This window comes from Hyperolius riggenbachi, chromosome 2 (genome assembly GCF_040937935.1).
Source record: "Hyperolius riggenbachi isolate aHypRig1 chromosome 2, aHypRig1.pri, whole genome shotgun sequence".
Lineage (NCBI taxonomy): Eukaryota > Metazoa > Chordata > Amphibia > Anura > Hyperoliidae > Hyperolius > Hyperolius riggenbachi.
In genome coordinates this window covers 273,151,484-273,175,091 of record NC_090647.1, presented here as the reverse complement: position 1 = coordinate 273,175,091, position 23,608 = coordinate 273,151,484, and the positions used below count along the sequence as shown (strand labels likewise).

The window sequence follows — 23,608 nt, the reverse complement described above, 5'->3', positions numbered from 1 at the left end:
CAACAACCCAGGCCTTGCATGAGGACAAGAAGCGTGCGGATAGCATGCTTTGTACCGCCATGCAGTCATAAATGTAATAAAGATAAGTGGTTCAATAAACAGGGACCACGCGGCAACGCTAACCCAGCAGCAGCAGACGTGATGGAGCAGGAGGAGGCGCAGGAGGAGAAGGCCACGCTTTGTGAGACACAACAACGCAGGCCTTGCATGAGGACAAGAAGCGTGCGGATAGCATGCTTTGTACCGCCATGCAGTCATAAATGTAATAAAGATAAGTGGTTCAATAAACAGGGACCACGCGGCAACGCTAACCCAGCAGCAGCAGACGTGATGGAACAGGAGGAGGCGCAGGAGGAGAAGGCCACGCTTTGTGAGACACAACAACCCAGGCCTTGCATGAGGACAAGAAGCGTGCGGATAGCATGCTTTGTACCGCCATGCAGTCATAAATGTAATAAAGATAAGTGGTTCAATAAACAGGGACCACGCGGCAACGCTAACCCAGCAGCAGCAGACGTGATGGAGCAGGAGGAGGCGCAGGAGGAGAAGGCCACGCTTTGTGAGACACAACAACCCAGGCCTTGCATGAGGACAAGAAGCGTGCGGATAGCATGCTTTGTACCGCCATGCAGTCATAAATGTAATAAAGATAAGTGGTTCAATAAACAGGGACCACGCGGCAACGCTAACCCAGCAGCAGCAGACGTGATGGAACAGGAGGAGGCGCAGGAGGAGAAGGCCACGCTTTGTGAGACACAACAACCCAAGCCTTGCATGAGGACAAGAAGCGTGCGGATAGCATGCTTTGTACCGCCATGCAGTCATAAATGTAATAAAGATAAGTGGTTCAATAAACAGGGACCACGCGGCAACGCTAACCCAGCAGCAGCAGACGTGATGGAACAGGAGGAGGCGCAGGAGGAGAAGGCCACGCTTTGTGAGACACAACAACCCAGGCCTTGCATGAGGACAAGAAGCGTGCGGATAGCATGCTTTGTACCGCCATGCAGTCATAAATGTAATAAAGATAAGTGGTTCAATAAACAGGGACCACGCGGCAACGCTAACCCAGCAGCAGCAGACGTGATGGAACAGGAGGAGGCGCAGGAGGAGAAGGCCACGCTTTGTGAGACACAACAACCCAGGCCTTGCATGAGGACAAGAAGCGTGCGGATAGCATGCTTTGTACCGCCATGCAGTCATAAATGTAATAAAGATAAGTGGTTCAATAAACAGGGACCACGCGGCAACGCTAACCCAGCAGCAGCAGACGTGATGGAACAGGAGGAGGCGCAGGAGGAGAAGGCCACGCTTTGTGAGACACAACAACCCAGGCCTTGCATGAGGACAAGAAGCGTGCGGATAGCATGCTTTGTACCGCCATGCAGTCATAAATGTAATAAAGATAAGTGGTTCAATAAACAGGGACCACGCGGCAACGCTAACCCAGCAGCAGCACACGTGATGGAACAGGAGGAGGCGCAGGAGGAGAAGGCCACGCTTTGTGAGACACAACAACCCAGGCCTTGCATGAGGACAAGAAGCGTGTGGATAGCATGCTTTGTACCGCCATGCAGTCATAAATGTAATAAAGATAAGTGGTTCAATAAACAGGGACCACGCGGCAACGCTAACCCAGCAGCAGCAGATGTGATGGAACAGGAGGAGGCGCAGGAGGAGAAGGCCACGCTTTGTGAGACACAACAACCCAGGCCTTGCATGAGGACAAGAAGCGTGCGGATAGCATGCTTTGTACCGCCATGCAGTCATAAATGTAATAAAGATAAGTGGTTCAATAAACAGGGACCACGCGGCAACGCTAACCCAGCAGCAGCAGACGTGATGGAACAGGAGGAGGCGCAGGAGGAGAAGGCCACGCTTTGTGAGACACAACAACCCAGGCCTTGCATGAGGACAAGAAGCGTGCGGATAGCATGCTTTGTACCGCCATGCAGTCATAAATGTAATAAAGATAAGTGGTTCAATAAACAGGGACCACGCGGCAACGCTAACCCAGCAGCAGCAGACGTGATGGAGCAGGAGGAGGCGCAGGAGGAGAAGGCCACGCTTTGTGAGACACAACAACGCAGGCCTTGCATGAGGACAAGAAGCGTGCGGATAGCATGCTTTGTACCGCCATGCAGTCATAAATGTAATAAAGATAAGTGGTTCAATAAACAGGGACCACACGGCAACGCTAACCCAGCAGCAGCAGACGTGATGGAACAGGAGGAGGCGCAGGAGGAGAAGGCCACGCTTTGTGAGACACAACAACCCAGGCCTTGCATGAGGACAAGAAGCGTGCGGATAGCATGCTTTGTACCGCCATGCAGTCATAAATGTAATAAAGATAAGTGGTTCAATAAACAGGGACCACGCGGCAACGCTAACCCAGCAGCAGCAGACGTGATGGAGCAGGAGGAGGCGCAGGAGGAGAAGGCCACGCTTTGTGAGACACAACAACGCAGGCCTTGCATGAGGACAAGAAGCGTGCGGATAGCATGCTTTGTACCGCCATGCAGTCATAAATGTAATAAAGATAAGTGGTTCAATAAACAGGGACCACGCGGCAACGCTAACCCAGCAGCAGCAGACGTGATGGAACAGGAGGAGGCGCAGGAGGAGAAGGCCACGCTTTGTGAGACACAACAACCCAGGCCTTGCATGAGGACAAGAAGCGTGCGGATAGCATGCTTTGTACCGCCATGCAGTCATAAATGTAATAAAGATAAGTGGTTCAATAAACAGGGACCACGCGGCAACGCTAACCCAGCAGCAGCAGACGTGATGGAACAGGAGGAGACGCAGGAGGAGAAGGCCACGCTTTGTGAGACACAACAACCCAGGCCTTGCATGAGGACAAGAAGCGTGCGGATAGCATGCTTTGTACCGCCATGCAGTCATAAATGTAATAAAGATAAGTGGTTCAATAAACAGGGACCACGCGGCAACGCTAACCCAGCAGCATCAGACGTGATGGAACAGGAGGAGGCGCAGGAGGAGAAGGCCACGCTTTGTGAGACACAACAACCCAGGCCTTGCATGAGGACAAGAAGCGTGCGGATAGCATGCTTTGTACCGCCATGCAGTCATAAATGTAATAAAGATAAGTGGTTCAATAAACAGGGACCACGCGGCAACGCTAACCCAGCAGCAGCAGACGTGATGGAACAGGAGGAGGCGCAGGAGGAGAAGGCCACGCTTTGTGAGACACAACAACCCAGGCCTTGCATGAGGACAAGAAGCGTGCGGATAGCATGCTTTGTACCGCCATGCAGTCATAAATGTAATAAAGATAAGTGGTTCAATAAACAGGGACCACGCGGCAACGCTAACCCAGCAGCAGCAGACGTGATGGAACAGGAGGAGGCGCAGGAGGAGAAGGCCACGCTTTGTGAGACACAACAACCCAGGCCTTGCATGAGGACAAGAAGCGTGCGGATAGCATGCTTTGTACCGCCATGCAGTCATAAATGTAATAAAGATAAGTGGTTCAATAAACAGGGACCACGCGGCAACGCTAACCCAGCAGCAGCAGACGTGATGGAACAGGAGGAGGCGCAGGAGGAGAAGGCCACGCTTTGTGAGACACAACAACCCAGGCCTTGCATGAGGACAAGAAGCGTGTGGATAGCATGCTTTGTACCGCCATGCAGTCATAAATGTAATAAAGATAAGTGGTTCAATAAACAGGGACCACGCGGCAACGCTAACCCAGCAGCAGCAGACGTGATGGAACAGGAGGAGGCGCAGGAGGAGAAGGCCACGCTTTGTGAGACACAACAACCCAGGCCTTGCATGAGGACAAGAAGCGTGCGGATAGCATGCTTTGTACCGCCATGCAGTCATAAATGTAATAAAGATAAGTGGTTCAATAAGCAGGGACCACGCGGCAACGCTAACCCAGCAGCAGCAGACGTGATGGAACAGGAGGAGGCGCAGGAGGAGAAGGCCACGCTTTGTGAGACACAACAACCCAGGCCTTGCATGAGGACAAGAAGCGTGCGGATAGCATGCTTTGTACCGCCATGCAGTCATAAATGTAATAAAGATAAGTGGTTCAATAAACAGGGACCACGCGGCAACGCTAACCCAGCAGCAGCAGACGTGATGGAACAGGAGGAGGCGCAGGAGGAGAAGGCCACGCTTTGTGAGACACAACAACCCAGGCCTTGCATGAGGACAAAAAGCGTGCGGATATAGCAGCAATGCTTTTTGCCGCCATGTAGTCATAAATGTAATACAGATGAGAGGTTCAATAAACAGGGCCCGGAAACGCTACACCATCCCAGATGTTCATTGGTCATGTTACTTGGTTGGGGTCCTGGAGTGTTGCGTAGTCATTTCCAATCCAGGATTGATTCATTTTAATTTGAGTCAGACGGTCTGCATTTTCTGTGGAGAGGCGGATACGCCGATCTGTGACGATGCCTCCGGCAGCACTGAAACAGCGTTCCGACATAACGCTGGCTGCCGGGCAAGCCAGCACCTCTATTGCGTACATTGCCAGTTCGTGCCAGGTGTCTAGCTTCGATACCCAATAGTTGAAGGGTGCAGATGGATTGTTCGACACAGCTACGTCATCTGACATGTAGTCCTTGACCATCTTCTCCAGGCGATCGGTGTTGGAGGTGGATCTGCACGCTTGCTGTTCAGTGGGCTGCTGCTGCATGGGTGTCAGAAAATTTTCCCACTACAAGGACACTGCCAATACCATTCCCTTTTGGGCACCAGTTGCGGCTTGCGTTGTTTGCTGCCCTCCTGGTCGTCCTGGGTTTGCGGAAGTCAGTCTGTAGGCGTACAACTGGCTAGAGGAGGGGGAGGATGTCAATCTCCTCTCTAAAGTCTCCACAAGGGCCTGCTGGTATTCTTCCATTTTGACCTGTCTGACTCTTTCTTCAAGCAGTTTTGGAACATTGTGTTTGTACCGTGGATCCAGAAGGGTATAAACCCAGTAATTGGTGTTGTCCAAAATGCGCACAATGCGTGGGTCACGTTCAATGCAGTCTAGCATGAATTGAGCCATGTGTGCCAGAGTCCTACCAGAATCCTCATCATCCTCTTGTGAGCGTTGTGATAGTTGTTGTGATGCATCATAGTCGTCACCTTCCTCCTGGTCTGCTTCTGATGACCATTCGCGCTGAATTGTGGAAGTCCAACGTGCACCGCTCTGGCCCTCGTCAGTGGTGGCATGAAATTCCTGCTCCAACTCCAGCTGTTCCTCCTCCTCTTCTTCGTCATAGCTGCTGGGGCCAGCGTTCCCTGAGGCGGATGGCCTGATGTTGGTACCATCATGCTGATCGTTTTCTCCTTCAGATTCCCCCAGTTGCATCATGACAGCTGTTTCCTTGATTTTCAACATTGACCTCTTCAGTAAATACAGCAGTGGTATGGTAATGCTGACTGAAGAGTTGTCACTGCTCACAAGCAACGTGGATTGCTCAAAATTTTGGAGGACTTGGCAGAGGTCCAACATGTTGGCCCAATCGGATCCACAGAAGCTTGGCAGCTGTCCGGATGCGCCTCGGTACTGCGCCGTCATGTACTGGACCACTGCACTCTTCTGCTCACAAAAGCGGGCTAGCATGTGCAGCGTAGAATTCCAGCGCGTAGGGACATCACACAGCAAGCGATGGTGGGGGAGATTGAAGCGCTCCTGCATCTTGGCGAGTGCCCCCGAAGCAGTACTGGAATTTCTACAATGTTTGGCCACTCGACGCACCTTCAACAGAAGATCGGCCACGCCTGGGTATGTCCTCAGGAACCGCTGAACTACTAGGTTCATCACGTGCGCCAGGCAAGGGATGTGTGTCAGCTTAGCCAACCTTAAAGCGCGAATGAGATTACTCCCATTATCACACACAACCATGCCCGGTTTCAGGTCCAGCGGTGCCAGCCACAAATCCGTCTGTTCTTTTATTCCCTTCCAAATTTCCTCCCCTGTGTGCTGCTTATCCCCAAGGCAGATCAGCTTCAGCAACGCTTGCTGACGCATGCCAACAGCTGTGCTGCACTGCTTCCACGATCCTACTGCTGCTGGGTTAGCGTTTCCGGATGAGGTACAGCTTTGAGATGCGTTGGAGGAGAAGGAGTCAGAGAGGTAGGTGCTGCTGTTGTTATCCAGTGGGAGGGACGGCGGTGCAGCTGTTTGCGGCGTGGGCAACACCCGCGCCGTAGCAGGTGAGGAATCGCTGCCAGGCTCCACAAGGTTCACCCAGTGCGCGGTAAGGGAGATGTATCGACCCTGGCCGAACGCACTCGTCCAGGTGTCAGTGGTGAGGTGAACCTTGCAGGCAACGGCATTCTTCAAGCTTCGGGTTATTTTGCTGACCACGTGCTCATGCAACTCAGGCACTGCAGAGCGCGCAAAGTGGTAGCGGCTGGGAACCACGTAACGTGGGATGGCCACTGACATCATGCCCTTGAAGCTGTTTGTCTCCACCACTCGATATGGCAGCATTTCGCAGGCCAGAAGCTTGGCTATGCTGGCTGTTACTGCCACAGCCCGGGGGTCATTTGCTGGCAATTTCCTCTTGCGCTCAAACATCTCCGACACAGACAACTGAACCGTAGCGCTGCACACGGAAGGGCTGTTGGTTGTTGTGTTTGATGAAGACTGGGAGACCTCAAGAGCACTACTCCGGAAAGTGACAGTGTCAGCGTCGTCTGATGTTTGTGAATGTTGTGAACCACGCAATGGCTGGGCTACCGCTGCTGCTGAGGCGGGTCTGGTGGTGAGTCTGGTGAACCCAAGGGAGGCAGTGTTGCTGGTACCCTGTCCTGCCGAGTTTGCCTACAGAGTGGGATGTTTGGATAGCATGTGGCGGCTCATGCTGGTGGTGGAGAGGTTGTTAATACTTTTCCCCCTGCTCAGGCGGGTCTTGCACACCTTGCAAATCGCCATGGTAACATCCTCAGTGCAGTCTTCAAAGAAAGCCCAGACTTTGGAGCACCTGCCTTGCTGGCGATTTCTGTTTGCTCCTCTTTTGCCTCTCACTTGAACTTCCACGCTTGTGGTGCCTGAAATTGCGCGCCGCCTACCTTGTGGCACAAGGCGAACTCGTGCAGCAGTGGGTTCTTCAACAGACTCATCTGTGCTGCTGCTACGACGGCGATGTTCTCGTTCACAAACAAAATCTGGGTCTCTGTCCACATTGTCCATACCCTCCTCTTCCATCTCCTCAAACTCGTCATATGTCATTGTGGGGGGCCGCCGCCGTGGAGTAGAGCTCCCCAGAACAACCTCTGCACAGCTCACTCCAACGTCGTCTTCCAGATCTTGTCGGCCGACCTCCTGCAATTGCAACCCCTCCTGCCCAACTTGCTCTGGGATTTGGGTTTCCGAGTCCTCCTCGGACTCGCCTTGTATTTCAGTGCGTGGTGCATTTCCCACAGTTAATGGTTGTGAATCCGGGCACAACATTTCTGGCTGTTCCTCCATTGACCTTTGAAAGGTGGAAGTTTGTTGGGCTGGGAATAGCTCCTGCGAATACCCCATTGTGTCCTGAGGTAATTCATCGGACTGGTTATCTGGCAGTTGTGTGCGTGGTGTCGCTGCCGGTTGTGTCAGCTTTGTGCCCACTGGCTCCTTGTAACTGGCTGAGGACTCGGACCTCGTGCGTGATGTGCTGGTGCTGCTTAACCCACTGCTGGACGCTTGAGAGGTCATCCAAGTAATTATCTGGTCCTGTTCTTTTGGATTTGTGAGGGTTGTTGTCCTGGACAACATGGGCGGTATTGAGTGGGTTTTCTTGGGTGCTCCCCTGTGGCCTGTACGTGAACCGTCAGGGGAAACACCTCTTCCCTTGCCCCTCCCTCTTTCACCGGATTTCTTCCTCATTTCACTTATCCTTACAGTACACGCTGACTGGCAGCAGTAAAGTGGCAGTACAGAAATGCTATACAGTACCACTATTCCCAGCAGCGACACAGAGCACAATGCTATACAGTGGCGGGTGAGCGGTGTACCACTATTCCCAGCAGCGACACAGAGCACAATGCTATACAGTGGCGGGTGAGCGGTGTACTACTATTCCCAGAAGACACAGAGTGGCAGTAAACAGAATGCTATATAGTGTGGCTGAGCGAGGTACACAGAGTGGCAGTAAACAGAATGCTATATAGTGTGGCTGAGCGAGCGGTGTACTACTATTCCCAGCAGACACAGAACAGTAAACAGAATGCTATATAGTGTGGCTGAGCGGTGTACCACTATTCCCAGCAGCGACACACAGCACAATGCTATACAGTGGCAGGTGAGCGGTGTACCACTATTCCCAGCAGCGACACAGAGCACAATGCTATACAATGGCGGGTGAGCGGTGTACCACTATTCCCAGCAGCGACACAGAGCACAATGCCATACAGTGGCGGGTGAGCGGTGTACTACTATTCCCAGAAGACACAGAGTGGCAGTAAACAGAATGCTATATAGTGTGGCTGAGCGAGGTACACAGAGTGGCAGTAAACAGAATGCTATATAGTGTGGCTGAGCGAGCGGTGTACTACTATTCCCAGCAGACACAGAACAGTAAACAGAATGCTATATAGTGTGGCTGAGCGGTGTACCACTATTCCCAGCAGCGACACACAGCACAATGCTATACAGTGGCAGGTGAGCGGTGTACCACTATTCCCAGCAGCGACACAGAGCACAATGCTATACAATGGCGGGTGAGCGGTGTACCACTATTCCCAGCAGCGACACAGAGCACAATGCTATACAGTGGCGGGTGAGCGGTGTACCACTATTCCCAGCAGCGACACAGAGCACAATGCTATACAGTGGCGGGTGAGCGGTGTACTACTATTCCCAGAAGACACAGAGTGGCAGTAAACAGAATGCTATATAGTGTGGCTGAGCGAGGTACACAGAGTGGCAGTAAACAGAATGCTATATAGTGTGGCTGAGCGAGCGGTGTACTACTATTCCCAGCAGACACAGAACAGTAAACAGAATGCTATATAGTGTGGCTGAGCGGTGTACCACTATTCCCAGCAGCGACACACAGCACAATGCTATACAGTGGCAGGTGAGCGGTGTACCACTATTCCCAGCAGCGACACAGAGCACAATGCTATACAATGGCGGGTGAGCGGTGTACCACTATTCCCAGCAGCGACACAGAGCACAATGCTATACAGTGGCGGGTAAGCGGTGTACCACTATTCCCAGCAGCGACACAGAGCACAATGCTATACAGTGGCGGGTGAGCGGTGTACTACTATTCCCAGAAGACACAGAGTGGCAGTAAACAGAATGCTATATAGTGTGGCTGAGCGAGGTACACAGAGTGGCAGTAAACAGAATGCTATATAGTGTGGCTGAGCGAGCGGTGTACTACTATTCCCAGCAGACACAGAACAGTAAACAGAATGCTATATAGTGTGGCTGAGCGGTGTACCACTATTCCCAGCAGCGACACAGAGCACAATGCTATACAGTGGCGGGTGAGCGGTGTACCACTATTCCCAGCAGCGACACAGAGCACAATGCTATACAGTGGCGGGTGAGCGGTGTACCACTATTCCCAGCAGCGACACAGCGCACAATGCTATACAGTGGCGGGTGAGCGGTGTACTACTATTCCCAGCAGACACAGAGTGGCAGTAAACAGAATGCTATATAGTGTGGCTGAGCGAGCGGTGTACTACTATTCCCAGCAGACACAGAACAGTAAACAGAATGCTATATAGTGTGGCTGAGCGAGGTACACAGAGTGGCAGTAAACAGAATGCTATATAGTGTGGCTGAGCGAGCGGTGTACTACTATTCCCAGCAGACACAGAACAGTAAACAGAATGCTATATAGTGTGGCTGAGCGAGGTACACAGAGTGGCAGTAAACAGAATGCTATATAGTGTGGCTGAGCGAGCGGTGTACTACTATTCCCAGCAGACACAGAACAGTAAACAGAATGCTATATAGTGTGGCTGAGCGAGGTACACAGAGTGGCAGTAAACAGAATGCTATATAGTGTGGCTGAGCGAGCTGTGTACTACTATTCCCAGCAGACACAGAACAGTAAACAGAATGCTATATAGTGTGGCTGAGCGAGGTACACAGAGTGGCAGTAAACAGAATGCTGAGCGAGCGGTGTACTACTATTCCCAGCAGCGACACAATGACTGGGGGGACCCTGGCTAGCGTGGCTGGAGCGCGAACTACCCTGCCTGCCTACCCAAAGCTAAACCCACAGACAAATGGCGGAAATATGACGTGGTTCGGGTATTTATTTACCCGAACCACGTGACAGTTCGGCCAATCAGAGCGCGTTCGGGTCTGAACCACGTGACCCGTTCGGCCAATCACAGCGCTAGCCGAACGTTCGGGGAACGTTCGGCCATGCGCTCTTAGTTCGGCCATGTGGCCGAACGGTTTGGCCGAACACCATCAGGTGTTCGGCCGAACTCGAACATCACCCGAACAGGGTGATGTTCTGCAGAACCCGAACAGTGGCGAACACTGTTCGCCCAACACTACGCAGGGGGTACTTCTGATGGTTCCAGGGGATACTCTGGCTTGATATACTTAACCAAGAATAACAAATTTAGAGTTTTAGAAAAAGATAAATCTTATTTAAACAACACCAAATTAATGTTTTAGCTAAATAAAAAGCAATAGAAAAATGCTTGGAAATTGTTTAGAACCAATAATCATGTTCTACGATTAAATATATATTTGTCAAGGGGTACTTGTGATCATGTTTATTATGCTAGTGGTTGTTGGTGAGTACAGGGTTTTAAAAGGGGTACATGCTAATAAAATGTTGAGAAACACTGGTATAAAGAAGTTACTCCTGATTTTGCATAAATAGTTGCTTAATACCACTGCGTCATAGAAGTTGAGCAGATAGTTATGTGTCTTCAAAGAATGGCCAAATCACAGCCCTGTATCAACCAATTGCACAAAGCCGTTTCTTGATGTTCAGCAACCAGGTACAAATCTTCTACTATCGGCCCACTCACAGCCACACATTTATAGATCAGTCCCAGCCTACAAACAGCCTGGTATTCATACATCTGAAGATCCTTAGGGGCCAAATCCCAGAGTAACTTCTTTATACCACTGCAAGCAATTGCTTTGAAAGGATTGAACTCTATTTTTTCTATTAGATTGGGGACCCCCGGTCTATAATAGATATGTTACAGGCAGTTTAGCTGTGGGCGACAGTTGCAGTGTGGGAATATAGGGGGGATTGTATGTTTTTATGAGGGTTTTGTATGGGGTGGTCTGTGGGTTCAAGTTTGGGTTTTTCAGATTTAAATTTTTTTCGTTTTTTGCTCTAATAAAATTTGATATTTCTGATTATATTTGTGATAATAAACCATTTGCTTTGAGATCACGAGGGGGACAAATGCCTGAAAGGTATGTTGGTTTTTCACAACAGACGAAATACTCTCCTGCGCTCCAGTCAATCAGTAAAATCACACTTCCACTTCAATCCTCCCCATTCATGAGCCCATCAACATGTAAGGGGGAGAAACAGCCGAAAGAATGCACAATATAGGGTGTAACGTACGTACAACACACACCCTTAGTGCAACCTCACACAGTAATATGTAGTGCCGGCCCGTCACCAGGATTAGGAGATAGGAGCCAATAAAGCCTGGTAAAGAAATTGATATTTACTGTACATGTTATGTGCATATAGCGCAAACACATTTCACTGAACGATTCACATTGCGCTTTCTCTACAAGAGGCTCACAATTTAATGCCCCTCTATCCAAAGTCTTAAGCCAGTGGCGTACCTAGGGCATTTGACACCCGGTGCTGGGTATTATAAGACACCCCCCCCCCCCCAAAAAAAAGGTAAAGGGGCAAAAAATGGGTGGCGCTATAACATGCAAAAAAATGGGCGTGGCCATGACCGGATGAGGGCGGAGCTAACTGTAATTTGCCGTGAACCCGGGTGAAAATACACGTAATGTGTGCAGATTTGCCCAGAGAATACGTTCAATCATGTCTGCAGATTTGCCCAGAGAATACGTTCAATCATGTCTGCAGATTTGCCCAGAGAATACGTTCAATCATGTCGGCAGATTTGCCCAGAAAATACATGCAATCATGTCGGCAGATTTGCCCAGAAAATACATGCAATCATGTCGGCAGATTTGCCCAGAGAATACGTTCAATCATGTCGGCAGATTTGCCCAGAGAATACGTTCAATCATGTCGGCAGATTTGCCCAGAGAATACGTTCAATCATGTCGGCAGATTTGCCCAGAGAATACGTTCAATCATGTCGGCAGATTTGCCCAGAGAATACGTTCAATCATGTCTGCAGATTTGCCCAGAGAATACGTTCAATCATGTCGGCAGATTTGCCCAGAAAATACATGCAATCATGTCGGCAGATTTGCCCAGAAAATACATGCAATCATGTCGGCAGATTTGCCCAGAGAATACGTTCAATCATGTCGGCAGATTTGCCCAGAGAATACGTTCAATCATGTCGGCAGATTTGCCCAGAGAATACGTTCAATCATGTCTGCAGATTTGCCCAGAGAATACGTTCAATCATGTCGGCAGATTTGCCCAGAAAATACATGCAATCGTGTGGCAGACCTGTCCAGAAAACACTTCAATCGTGTAGCAGACCTGGCCAGAACATAAACGCTACCCCTGGCTGCTAATATAAATTAAAAAGAAAAAGAAAAAACATTTACTCACCTGCAGCAGAGCTCCTGTTCCGGCCTCCGTCCAGTGCGCAGCTCCCACGATCCTCTGCAGCCAGCAACTCCCAAAGTCTCCAGAGCAGGGCTTCGGACATTTTACTATAGCCCTGCTCTGCCGCTGCGGTGAACTGATACGGCGTCTATTAGATGCCGAAAGTCAGTTCACGCTGGGGGGTGCTTGGAGAATTTTAAGGGGTGCTTCAGCACCCAAAGCACACACTTCAGCACCCAAAGCACACACCCCCCCCCCCGTGCCGCCACTGCCCCCAGTATAGGTAGCTAGTTGCCCCCAGTGAAGGTAGTATAGTTGCCCCAATATAGCTAGTATAGTTGCCCTCAGGATAGGCAGCATAGCTGCTGCCCCCAATGTAGGTAGTGTTGCTGCCCCCAGTGTAGTTTGTATAGTGGCCCCCGTAGAGCTGCCCTCCAGTATAGCTAGTATAGTGGCCCCCATAGTTGCCCCAGTATAGCTAGTATAGTGGCCCACAGTTTAGATAGTATAGTTGCCTCCATTGTAGCTGGTATGGTGCCCCCCCCCCAGTATAGGTAATATAGTGGCCCCCATAGATGCCCCCAGTGTAGCTAGTATAGTGCCCCCCCCCGTTTAGCTGCCTCCAGTATAGTGGCCCCCAGCTAGTATAGTGGCCCCCAGTTTAGGTAGTAAAGTGCTCCCCCCCCCCGTGTAGCTAGAGGGAGGGGTAACAGCAGGGATAGCGGCGGGGAGGGGGAAATATCCCCCCCTCCCTCACCTGGGTCCCCCTCCTTCTGCCTCTCTTCTCCCCCCCAAAATGCGGGCAGCGGGCCGGTGGCAGTGGGCAGCGAGCAGGCGAGCGCGGAGTATACTCACGTTACTTCCGCGTATCAGCCTGGAACGCTGCGTCGCCGTCACGTGCCTCTACTGCGAGGCACGTGACGGTGACGCAGCGTTCCAGGCTGATACGCGGAAGTAACGTGAGTATACTCCGCGCTCGCCTGCTCGCTGCCCACTGCCACCCGCCCGCTGCCTGCATTTTTGGGGGGAGAAGAGAGGCAGAAGGAGGGGACCCAGGTGAAGGAGGGGGGGATATTTCCCCCTCCCCGCCGCTATCCCTGCTGTCACCCCTCCTCCTAGCGCTGCTCTTCCCCTCCTTAGTCAGGTGTAGGGGGGTCGTGGCGACACCCCCCTGGCTGACTGGTACCCAGTGCGCCCCGCCCCCCTGCGCCCTTAGGTAGGAACGCTACTGTCTTAAGCTATATACACACGCTGGATTGAACTTGACTGAGATGGCCAATAATGACCACCTCTACCAAGAATCTAGCATGTGTACAGCCACCCCAATCCTCCTTGGCGCATTGACGAGCTATCCTCCCGGAGGATCAATTCGGCCAAGCTCTGGCCAAGGACATTGTTCTCCCCACTCACCCCATTCACTCTGTGACTCTACTTTGAGCATTGCTCCATCAGCCTAGAGGCTTGCTAAAGTGGCTCTCAACCACGGAGAGAAATATATTATTTACAAGATTAGGAAAACTTACAAGTATGCGACAAAATGGCACATGAATGGCATTTGAATAGGGGAGCTCAGAGCAGATGTTGCAAGATTCATGTGCGCACTAAAAGACTATTTTTGTGCTGTGGAAAACACCACGTCCAGATCAGAAAATAGCAGCATGTCAATTGGCATTCTGTAACCTGTGCACACATTCCCTAGGTGACAGATAAAAAGGTAAGAATTAACGATACTTGGTGGAGTTTCCAGGCGACTCATTATTATACCTCCAAGGTAAGAAAGTTTTCTGCTTGGTTCTCAAAAGTGAGGAAATAAAATATACAATATTTTCCAACTAACCCCACCCAGGAGGCAGAAGTTATGATTAGCAAATCACTGAGCAACTAGCACAGCTGCACAATAAATAGATCAGATGCTGCAAGCTTTGCTTTGCTAGCCTCATCTTTCTACCTCCTACAGTGGAGCTAATTGGCAAATAAAAACTTTTTGGGCTATCGCGATTCACAGACATGAACAATAGTACATTTCATACAGAAATTACAGTAAAAGAGGAAAAGAAGTTAAGGTCGTTCTGTTAATTGTTCCTTTTACACTACGAGTCCCACAAGTGCCTTTTAAAACAATTTAATTCCACTTGCTTTCTTTTCCTTTAGGTTCATCATGTGGTGTTCCCAATGGCACTTTCAGGCGCAGTGCTGCAATGATCGTAATTGTTGTCATTCTCTCAGTCCTTTTGGCTATTTTATTGGCTTGTCTCATAGCCGCACTTGTCCTCGGCAGGTAAATACATTTCTTCTTGCCTTTGTTGATATTGGGGACCACCGTAGGTTGAATCAACGTCCGGCAGGTGGTGGTACCGTTCTGACCGGACGTTGATTCAACGTCCGCGCTAAAGAACCGCTCCCGACGCGATCGTGCGCACCCAAGAGGGGAGATTAAGCTGTCATATGACAGCTGGCATCTCCCCTCAGTGATCAGCAGGCATCACGTATGGCTGCTGATCACGTGATCACTACGATCGCCGTCGGATCGTAGTGATCACTTTGACAGCGGCGGCGGCGGCGGCAGGGGGGAAAAAAAGAGGATTCACTCACCTCCCTGCTATTCCAACGACGATCGGCGCCCCCCTTGCTCTGGCCGGCATCTCTGCTCCATCTGACATCAGCGCCGGGTCCCGACTTGATGACGTCATTAAGCCGCGACCCGACCTGAGCGTCATTTGGAGCGGAGATGCCGGCTGGAGAAGAGGTGGCTTCTGTGGCTCATCGCTGGAGCCTGGAAGGTGAGTGATGGCGTCCAGCTACAGGGGGGACACCTGCCACCATGGGGGGGGGACACTGCCCAGCACACTACAGACGGGATCCGGCCGCCTGACCCCCCCAAACACGCGCACCCCCCTCCACCGCAAAATGCCCTGGTCCTTAAGGGGGGTTAGGCGGCCGGTCCCGAAGTGGTTAATATGTTGAGAAGTACCTTACATCACTTGATAGTGTATGTAGAGCTTGTAAATTGCATTAAAGAGGATCTGTAACATCAAAAGATCCCCTGGGGGGTACTCACCTCGGGTGGGGGAAGCCTCCGGATCCTAATGAGGCTTCCCACGCCGTCCTCTGTCCCACGGGGGTCTCGCTGCAGCCCTCCATGAAAGATGAAGTCAATATTTACCTTCCCGGCTCCTGCGCAAGCGCTCTGACGGCTGTCGGCTCCGAACTACACGGAAATACCCGATCGCCGTCGGGTCTGCTCTACTGCGCAGGCGCAAGTTTCCGGCGCCTGCGCAGTAGAGCGGACCCGACTGAGATCGGGTATTTCCGTGTAGTTCGGAGCGGAAAGCAGCCACAGCGCCCCCGCTGGAGCCAGCAAAGGTAAATATTGAAAAAAGAGGGATAGCGCTGCGCCTACACCTGTAGCTGCAAATATCTGTTGAAGGATCCCAATCCCTTACTAGAGAATACAATGTAAAGTAACAGATTGCGCTACTATGGAAACAGATGAATGCTAATAAGTGGTACTGATAATTTTTATTTTCATAAAAATCAGCAAGTAGTAGTAGACTCTCTATTTATTGTCGTTAAAATAAATGGTAATAGACTCGCTATTAGCTGTGCAAATTGGCAAACTAGAAATTGATCCTGAGTTCAAAAAAATTAAAAACAATATATGTACATATATTAAAACAAAAATAAAAATAAAAAAACATTGCCAATGAGCTATCATTTGGAATCCATATGCAATATAATTCAGTGCATCAAATCAATTGAATTCTCTGCATTTTTATTTTTATCTATTTTTTATTTTTATTTTTGTTTTAATATATGTACATATATTGTTTTTAATTTTTTTGAACTCAGGATCAATTTCTAGTTTGCCAATTTGCACAGCTAATAGCGAGTCTATTACCATTTATTTTAACGACAATAAATAGAGAGTCTACTACTACTTGCTGATTTTTATGAAAATAAAAATTATCAGTACCACTTATTAGCATTCATCTGTTTCCATAGTAGCGCAATCTGTTACTTTACAAAGGTAAATATTGATTTTACAGTCGGGTCTGTCGCCGGCTGTTCGGAGGGCTGCAGCAAGACCCCCGTGGGACAGAGGATGGCGTGGGAAGCCTCATTAGGATCCGGAGGCTTCCCCCACCTGAGGTGAGTACCCACCAGGGGATGTTTTTGAGGTTACAGAGTCTCTTTAAAGGTGGCCATACATGGTACAATTTTTCAATTAGATAATTTAGTTCGATTATTCCATTAGATCGAATATAAAGATTTTTCCAGCATGTCCGATAATTTTTCCAGAAAAAACGGGATAATCGTTCGAATTTCTTGATCGAAAAAAAAAATATTTTCAACTTTCATTCAATTCGATCATTTAGATCGAATAAACGGGAAAATCGAACGTTTTTATTGTACCGTGTATGGCCACCAAGATATGCTTGTTTTGAGCACTGTAGCTATAGAGCTGTACGAATACAACCAAAGTCAATAAAAGCGCACCTCTGGTGTAAATAAAAAATGCCTTGATACATTGTGTTACTGATAAGATTAACCAGAGCACAGATTGAGCTGGGTTCCAAGCATATAGCTCCACCCCTTTGCAAAAGCTTATTTTCCATCCCTAGGGCTGGAAATACAGAAAAGGCTGAAGCCTTTTTTCTGTAAGAGGATTGAGCTACTCGCTGGAACCCAATTGAAATGGGGCTCCTACTGACTTTAATGCATTTAGTGAAACATGCCCGTTTAGGAATATTCTCATAAATGTGACTATGTAATACTTTCACGAAAATGATGGTGAGAATATGGCCATAGTTGCCACCTGCCCACGTCAAGTAGGGATCTTCCCCTATATGTGCTGCCACCCACCCACCTCAGGGAGTGATTTTGCCCTACATGTGTTGCCACCCACCCACCTCAGGTAGTGATCTTCCTCTACAAGGGTTGTCACCCACCCACCACCAGTATGGATCTTCCCCTGCATTGTTGCCACCCACCCACCTCAGAATCTTCCCTACAAGGGTCGCCGCTCACCCACCGCAGGTATGCATCTTCCCCACATGTGTTGCCACCTCAGGTAGGGATCTTCTCCTACATGTTTTGCCACCCACCTCAGATAGGGATCTTCTCCTACATGTATTGCCACCCACCTCAGGTAGAGATCTTCTCCTACATGTGTTGCCACCCACCTCAGGTAGGGATCTTCTCCTACACGTGTTGCCACCCACCTCAGGTAGGGATCTTCTCCTACATGTGTTGCCACCCACCTCAGGTAGGGATCTTCTCCTACATGTGTTGCCACCCACCTCAGGTAGGAATCTTCTCCTACATGTGTTGCCACCCATCTCAGGTAGGGATCTTCTCCTACATGTTTTGCCACCCACCTCAGGTAGAGAGCTTCTCCTACAAGTGTTGCCACCCATCTCAGGTAGGGATCTTCTCCTACATGTGTTGCCACCCACCTCAGGTAGAGATCTTCTGCTACATGTGTTGCCACCCACCTCAGGTAGAGGTCTTCTCCTACATGTGTTGCCACCCACCTCAGGTAGAGGTCTTCTCCTACATGTTTTGCCACCCACTCATGGCAGGTAGTGATTTTCCCCTACATGTTTTGTAGGCGTAGCTAGAGATCATGGGGCCCCATAGCAAAACCTTCATGGGGCCCTCAGATGTAGGCACTTAAGCGATACCAAATGCCCCTACACTAGGGATATGAGTTACCGTAATTGGGCAATTTACGTTCTTATGCATTTAACACTGCACATAGTCCATGGGCACTGAGACAAGGCCAGATGGTGAAGAAACACAAGTGGTGAATACATGAAGTACCCACTGGGCCCCCTATGTTCCAGGGCCCCATAGCCGCTGCTATGGTTGCTATGACTATTGCTACGCCCCTGCACCCACCTCAGGTAGAGATCTTCTCCTACATGTTTTTCCACCCACCTCAGGTAGGGATCTTCTCCTACATGTTTTGCCACCCACCTCAGGTAGAGAGCTTCTCCTACATGTGTTGCCACCCACCTCAGGTAGAGATCTTCTCCTACATGTGTTGCCACCCACCTCAGGTAGGGATCTTCTCCTACATGTTTTGCCACCCACCTCAGGTAGAGAGCTTCTCCTACATGTGTTGCCACCCACCTCAGGTAGAGATCTTCTCCTACATGTGTTGCCACCCAACTCAGGTAGAGATCTTCTCCTACATGTTTTGACACCCAGTCATGCCAGGTAGTGATTTTCCCCTACATGTGTTGCACCCACCTCAGGTAGGGATCTTCCCTTAGATGTGTTGCTAACCACCCACCAGGAACCATAAGTATCACAGGCTATGGCTGCTGGCAATACATTCATTTATAAATTGAAGGATATAAATATAAATATCCTATATAATAATACCTAAGAGTCTCTGCGTCCCATGTCCCTGTGTGAGTCCTTTTGTTGCAGTGCGCATGTGCAGGGAGAAACGCAGAGACATAGAGAGCGGTTTGCAGGGAAAGACGGGGCCAGAAGGGGCGACGTACGTTCGGCGGCGGGCGTTCGCGCGCGCATGTGTGGTGACAGACCTAGCCCGGGCTAAGGTCACTAGTATATACAGTGGCTTGCAAAAGTATTTGGCCCCCTTGAAGTTTTCCACATTTTGTCACATTACTGCCACAAACAGGAATCAATTTTATTGGAATGCCACGTGAAAGACCAATACAAAGTGGTGTACACGTAAGAAGTGGAACGAAAATCATTCATTATTCCAAACATTTTTTACAAATCAATAACTGCAAAGTGGGGTGTGGGTCCCCTGAGTCAATACTTTGTAGAACCACCTTTTGCTGCAATTACAGCTGCCAGTCTTTTAGGGAATGTCTCTACCAGCTTTGCACATCTAGAGACTGAAAGCCTTGGCCATTCTTCTTTGCAAAACAGCTCCAGCTCAGTCAGATTAGACGGACAGCGTTTGTGAACAGCAGTTTTCAGATCTTGCCACAGATTCTCGTTTGGATTTAGATCTGGACTTTGACTGGGCCATTCTAAGACATGGATATGTTTTGTTTTAAACCATTCCATTGTTGCCCTGGCTTTATGTTTAGGGTCGTTGTCCTGCTGGAAGGTGAACCTCCGCCCCAGTCTCAAGTCTTTTGCAGACTCCAAGAGGTTTTCTTCCAAGATTGCCCTGTATTTGGCTCCATCCATCTTCCCATCAACTTTGACCAGCTTCCCTGTCCCTGCTAAAGAGAAGCAACCCCAGAGCATGATGCTGCCACCACCATATTTGACAGTGGGGATGGTGTGTTCTTGATGTGCAGCGTTAGTTTTCTGCCACACATAGCGTTTTGCATTTTGGCCAAAAAGTTCCATTTTGGTCTCATCCGACCAGAGCACCTTCTTCCACATGTTTGCTGTGTCCCCCACCTGGCATGTGGCAAACTGCAAACGGGACTTCTTATGCTTTTCTGTTAACAATGGCTTTCTTCTTGTCACTCTTCCATAAGAGACAACTTTATGCAGAGCACAACTAATAGTTGTCCTATGGACAAATTCCCCCACCTGAGCTGTAGATCTCTGCAGCTCGTCCAGAGTCACCATAAGCCTCTTGACTGCATTTCTGATCAGCGCTCTCCTTGTTGGGCCTGTGAGTTTAGGTGGACGGCCTTGTCTTGGTAGGTTTACAGTTGTGCCATACTCCTTCTTAATGATCGCTTGAACAGTGCTCCGTGGGATGTTCAAGGCTTTGGAAATCTTTTTGTAGCTGAAACCTGCTTTAAATTTCTCAATAACTTTATCCCTGACTTGTCTGGTGTGTTCTTTGAACTTCATGGTGTTGTTGCTCCCAATATTCTCTTAGACAACCTCTGAGGCTGTCACAGAGCAGCTGTATTTGTACTGACATTAGATTACACACAGGTGCACTCTATTTAGTCATTAGCACTCATCAGGCAATGTCTATGGGCAACTGACTGCACTCAGACCAAAGAGGGCTGAATAATTACGCACACCCCACTTTGGGGGCCGAATACTTTTGCAAGCCACTATATATACATATATATATATATATATATATATATATATATATATATATAAAATATATATATGTATATGTGTGTGTGTGTGTGTATGTGTATGTGTATGTATATGTATATGTATATATATGTATATGTATATATATGTATATGTATATGTATATATATATATATATATATATATATACATACACACACACACACACACACACACACACACACACACACACACACACACACACACACACACACATTGTTTTTTAATTACAACTTGTCTTCTGTTTCTCTTAATGTTTATGGTCTTATATCATTCATGCTAAATTTTTCCTATGTGCATTTTTACTTACAGCAAAGACATCTGCTGGTGTCACAAAATTGACAATGAAGGCTTCTTAGTGAGAGAAGAGCTTGACATGAATGACTATGTATTCAACACTACATATATTCCACACAACTTGTATATGACACATTCAAAACGGATCTCAGTGAAACCAGCCTCAGTGTATACCGTGTTCAAATGATTTGGCATAGCTTGGTTCTCACATATATGCGTTGTTGATTTGTCAAGACATATGCTGTACAACGTGGAGCAATTACCCAGAGTCCTGTATGTTTTTATTTTTAGAAATGGACGATTGGAGTTGAAAGTTGTTACATTGTAATGTTGTCTATTACGGATGCAGTAATTGTTTTCATTTATCTTAATAAAACGTTTTGCTCTGTCTACTGTATGAAGGCCTGCGACTGGCAATTATTTCAGTGGCAAAAAAAGTTATCTCTATTTTAAGAACCTGCCATAACTTTATCCTAATGTAATCTAATAGCCTTTAATAGTTTAAATCAACACTTCCTTTTTTCCAGATATTCTTATGCATAGGAGTGAGAGCAACTGGAAAGAGTATTTTGATTGCAAAATATGTTGAATTTTGAGCATGTGTGTTTCTCGGATCATGGTTTAAATCCTGTCTGGAACCAGTTACCTATTTAGTAAGGGCAAGACTCCCTAATGCTCCAGGGTGGCCTACTGATCATACTTGTACTGGTTGCAGCTCTCAAGCATATTGAGTCCGACTGGGCAAAAACACTATTCAAAATGTTCACATTGTTATTATTAACCAATTAGCAGCTTCAACAGAGTTATCTCGTTTGAGATACGTGCACTGCTTTTGACCTCAGTTGGTAGAACCCGTTGTGCTGTAAATTATCAGAATGTTTGATCTCTTTCTACTAGCATAAAATATAGAAACCTAAAGTAGAAGTCCTCTGTTATTGTCTCACACTGCCCCCCAGTGACAAGTGGCCATAAATACATTTTACAGCAGTACTAATTAGAAGCATAGAAAATGTAACAAACAAGAAATAAAAAATGTGCTAAAATAAATTGGCCTGGAGCACTTGCAAGCCTTTCAATAAATTGGCTGCTAAAGTGTTAAAATAATCACTCTAAGCATTTTCCCTGTGTTTATCTAGATGGATCTGGAAAACGAGTTTATAGTAGAATGACTTATTTGAGAAATAGTTGTGTAGTACATAGTCAATTTCAAAAAGTGATCCTTTTTTTGTAAACAAGTCTCTGAAAATGCTGGGAGGTATATATGGGCATAACTAGAAACCAGGGGGCAACATTTTGATTGGACCCACCAAAGCAGAAAAAAAGACATATAAATACAATAAATTAGACAGTATAATCAGTGCATATACTGTTTTCCATAACAAACACTTCTAATAATCTTATGGAAAAACAGCCACCTAAAGTTAAACTCCACTTTTCATGCTGACCAAGGCCCATATGTGTCTATAAGCACACATGCATCACCCTCCATTGCAATGGTACAAGTGTCTTAAACTGTTATGGAGATTTAGACTGTTGCTTAAAATTACTTCAGTGAGCTATGGCACCCTGCACATTTATTATATTACCAGGAACAGAATCTTTTTGGAAGTCTAAGGTTTGATTCACATGTTTTCTGCAGGCGCCTGTCATTGTCTGTTACTGCTGGGGTCTACCGAGGCCAATATTGAGATGAATTCATTAAACCTGCATGGAACTTTACTCACATGCAAGCTTTTGCAAAACAGTCAATACTATGCATTATCTACTGAACCACGGAGAAGGGAACACATAATCTGGACAACCATCATTTTTGATGTTCGGGGGGCATCAGCACTCAGCAGGCCAAGTTTGAAGAGTTATGGGTTGGGCTAAACCATGAGTGTGGTTACATTTTTTTCAGTTAAATGAATGGTTACAGCAGGCTATTTTCAATGGCATTTTTTAATTAGCCACCCCTTCCAATTGCTGGTGTAGATAGTAATGGTTGTTGAAATATCTCTCTAAACCTAATCACTCTAAAGGCTCTGGAGGCGTACAATAAGGATCCAGTACTAACCACAGCCAACAAAGGACCCCTGCGTAAAATAAACAGAGCAGGGCCCATTCAAAAACATAGAAGGTGTGGTCACAAGAAAGTGTGTGCGTGAACAGTGAAGTCAAATAATAGCTATAACATATAAGTACGTGAACCTGGGCTACCTGCTTTAGGCACTCTATTTGTGTGCCACTCTTGTTTTACCCATAGGCTCTGCTTTATACTGTATATGACTAACCCACAAGCAAGCATCATGACACAGTGTTACATATGCTCCTTAGCATAATAAACAATAATAAAATGCATATCAAATGCCCGTCCTGCTGATTTTGATTAACCCATTTCTAGGCTGAATACATTATGCATTAAATCTGCATGCCAGCTGGATTATTAGCATCCTAATGACCATCTCTAATTGATACGTACCAAATATCAATAGTTTACCTGGTATACCACCTTGCACCAGTAATATTAGACAAGATTTCAGCATCTTGTTTAAAGCGTACCTGAAGTGGCATGTGACATGGGGTCAAATTCACTTAACTTGGGTAAGATTGCCATG

At 48.0% G+C, this 23,608-nt stretch overlaps 1 protein-coding gene across 3 annotated transcripts in view; it reads left to right on the top strand.

Annotated features, from left to right (window-relative positions):
- LOC137546355 (uroplakin-3b-like protein 1) overlaps window positions 1-21,408 on the top strand; it is a 162,952-nt gene extending 141,544 nt beyond the window's left edge. For all 3 annotated transcript variants that reach the window (XM_068268697.1, XM_068268696.1, XM_068268698.1), the window contains exons 5-6: window positions 14,823-14,949; window positions 21,027-21,408. In XM_068268697.1, coding sequence (XP_068124798.1) covers window positions 14,823-14,949; window positions 21,027-21,198 — 299 coding nt within the window. In that variant the 3' untranslated portion in view covers window positions 21,199-21,408. The remainder of the gene's footprint in view (window positions 1-14,822; window positions 14,950-21,026) is intronic.
- Window positions 21,409-23,608: the final 2,200 nt, after the last annotated feature.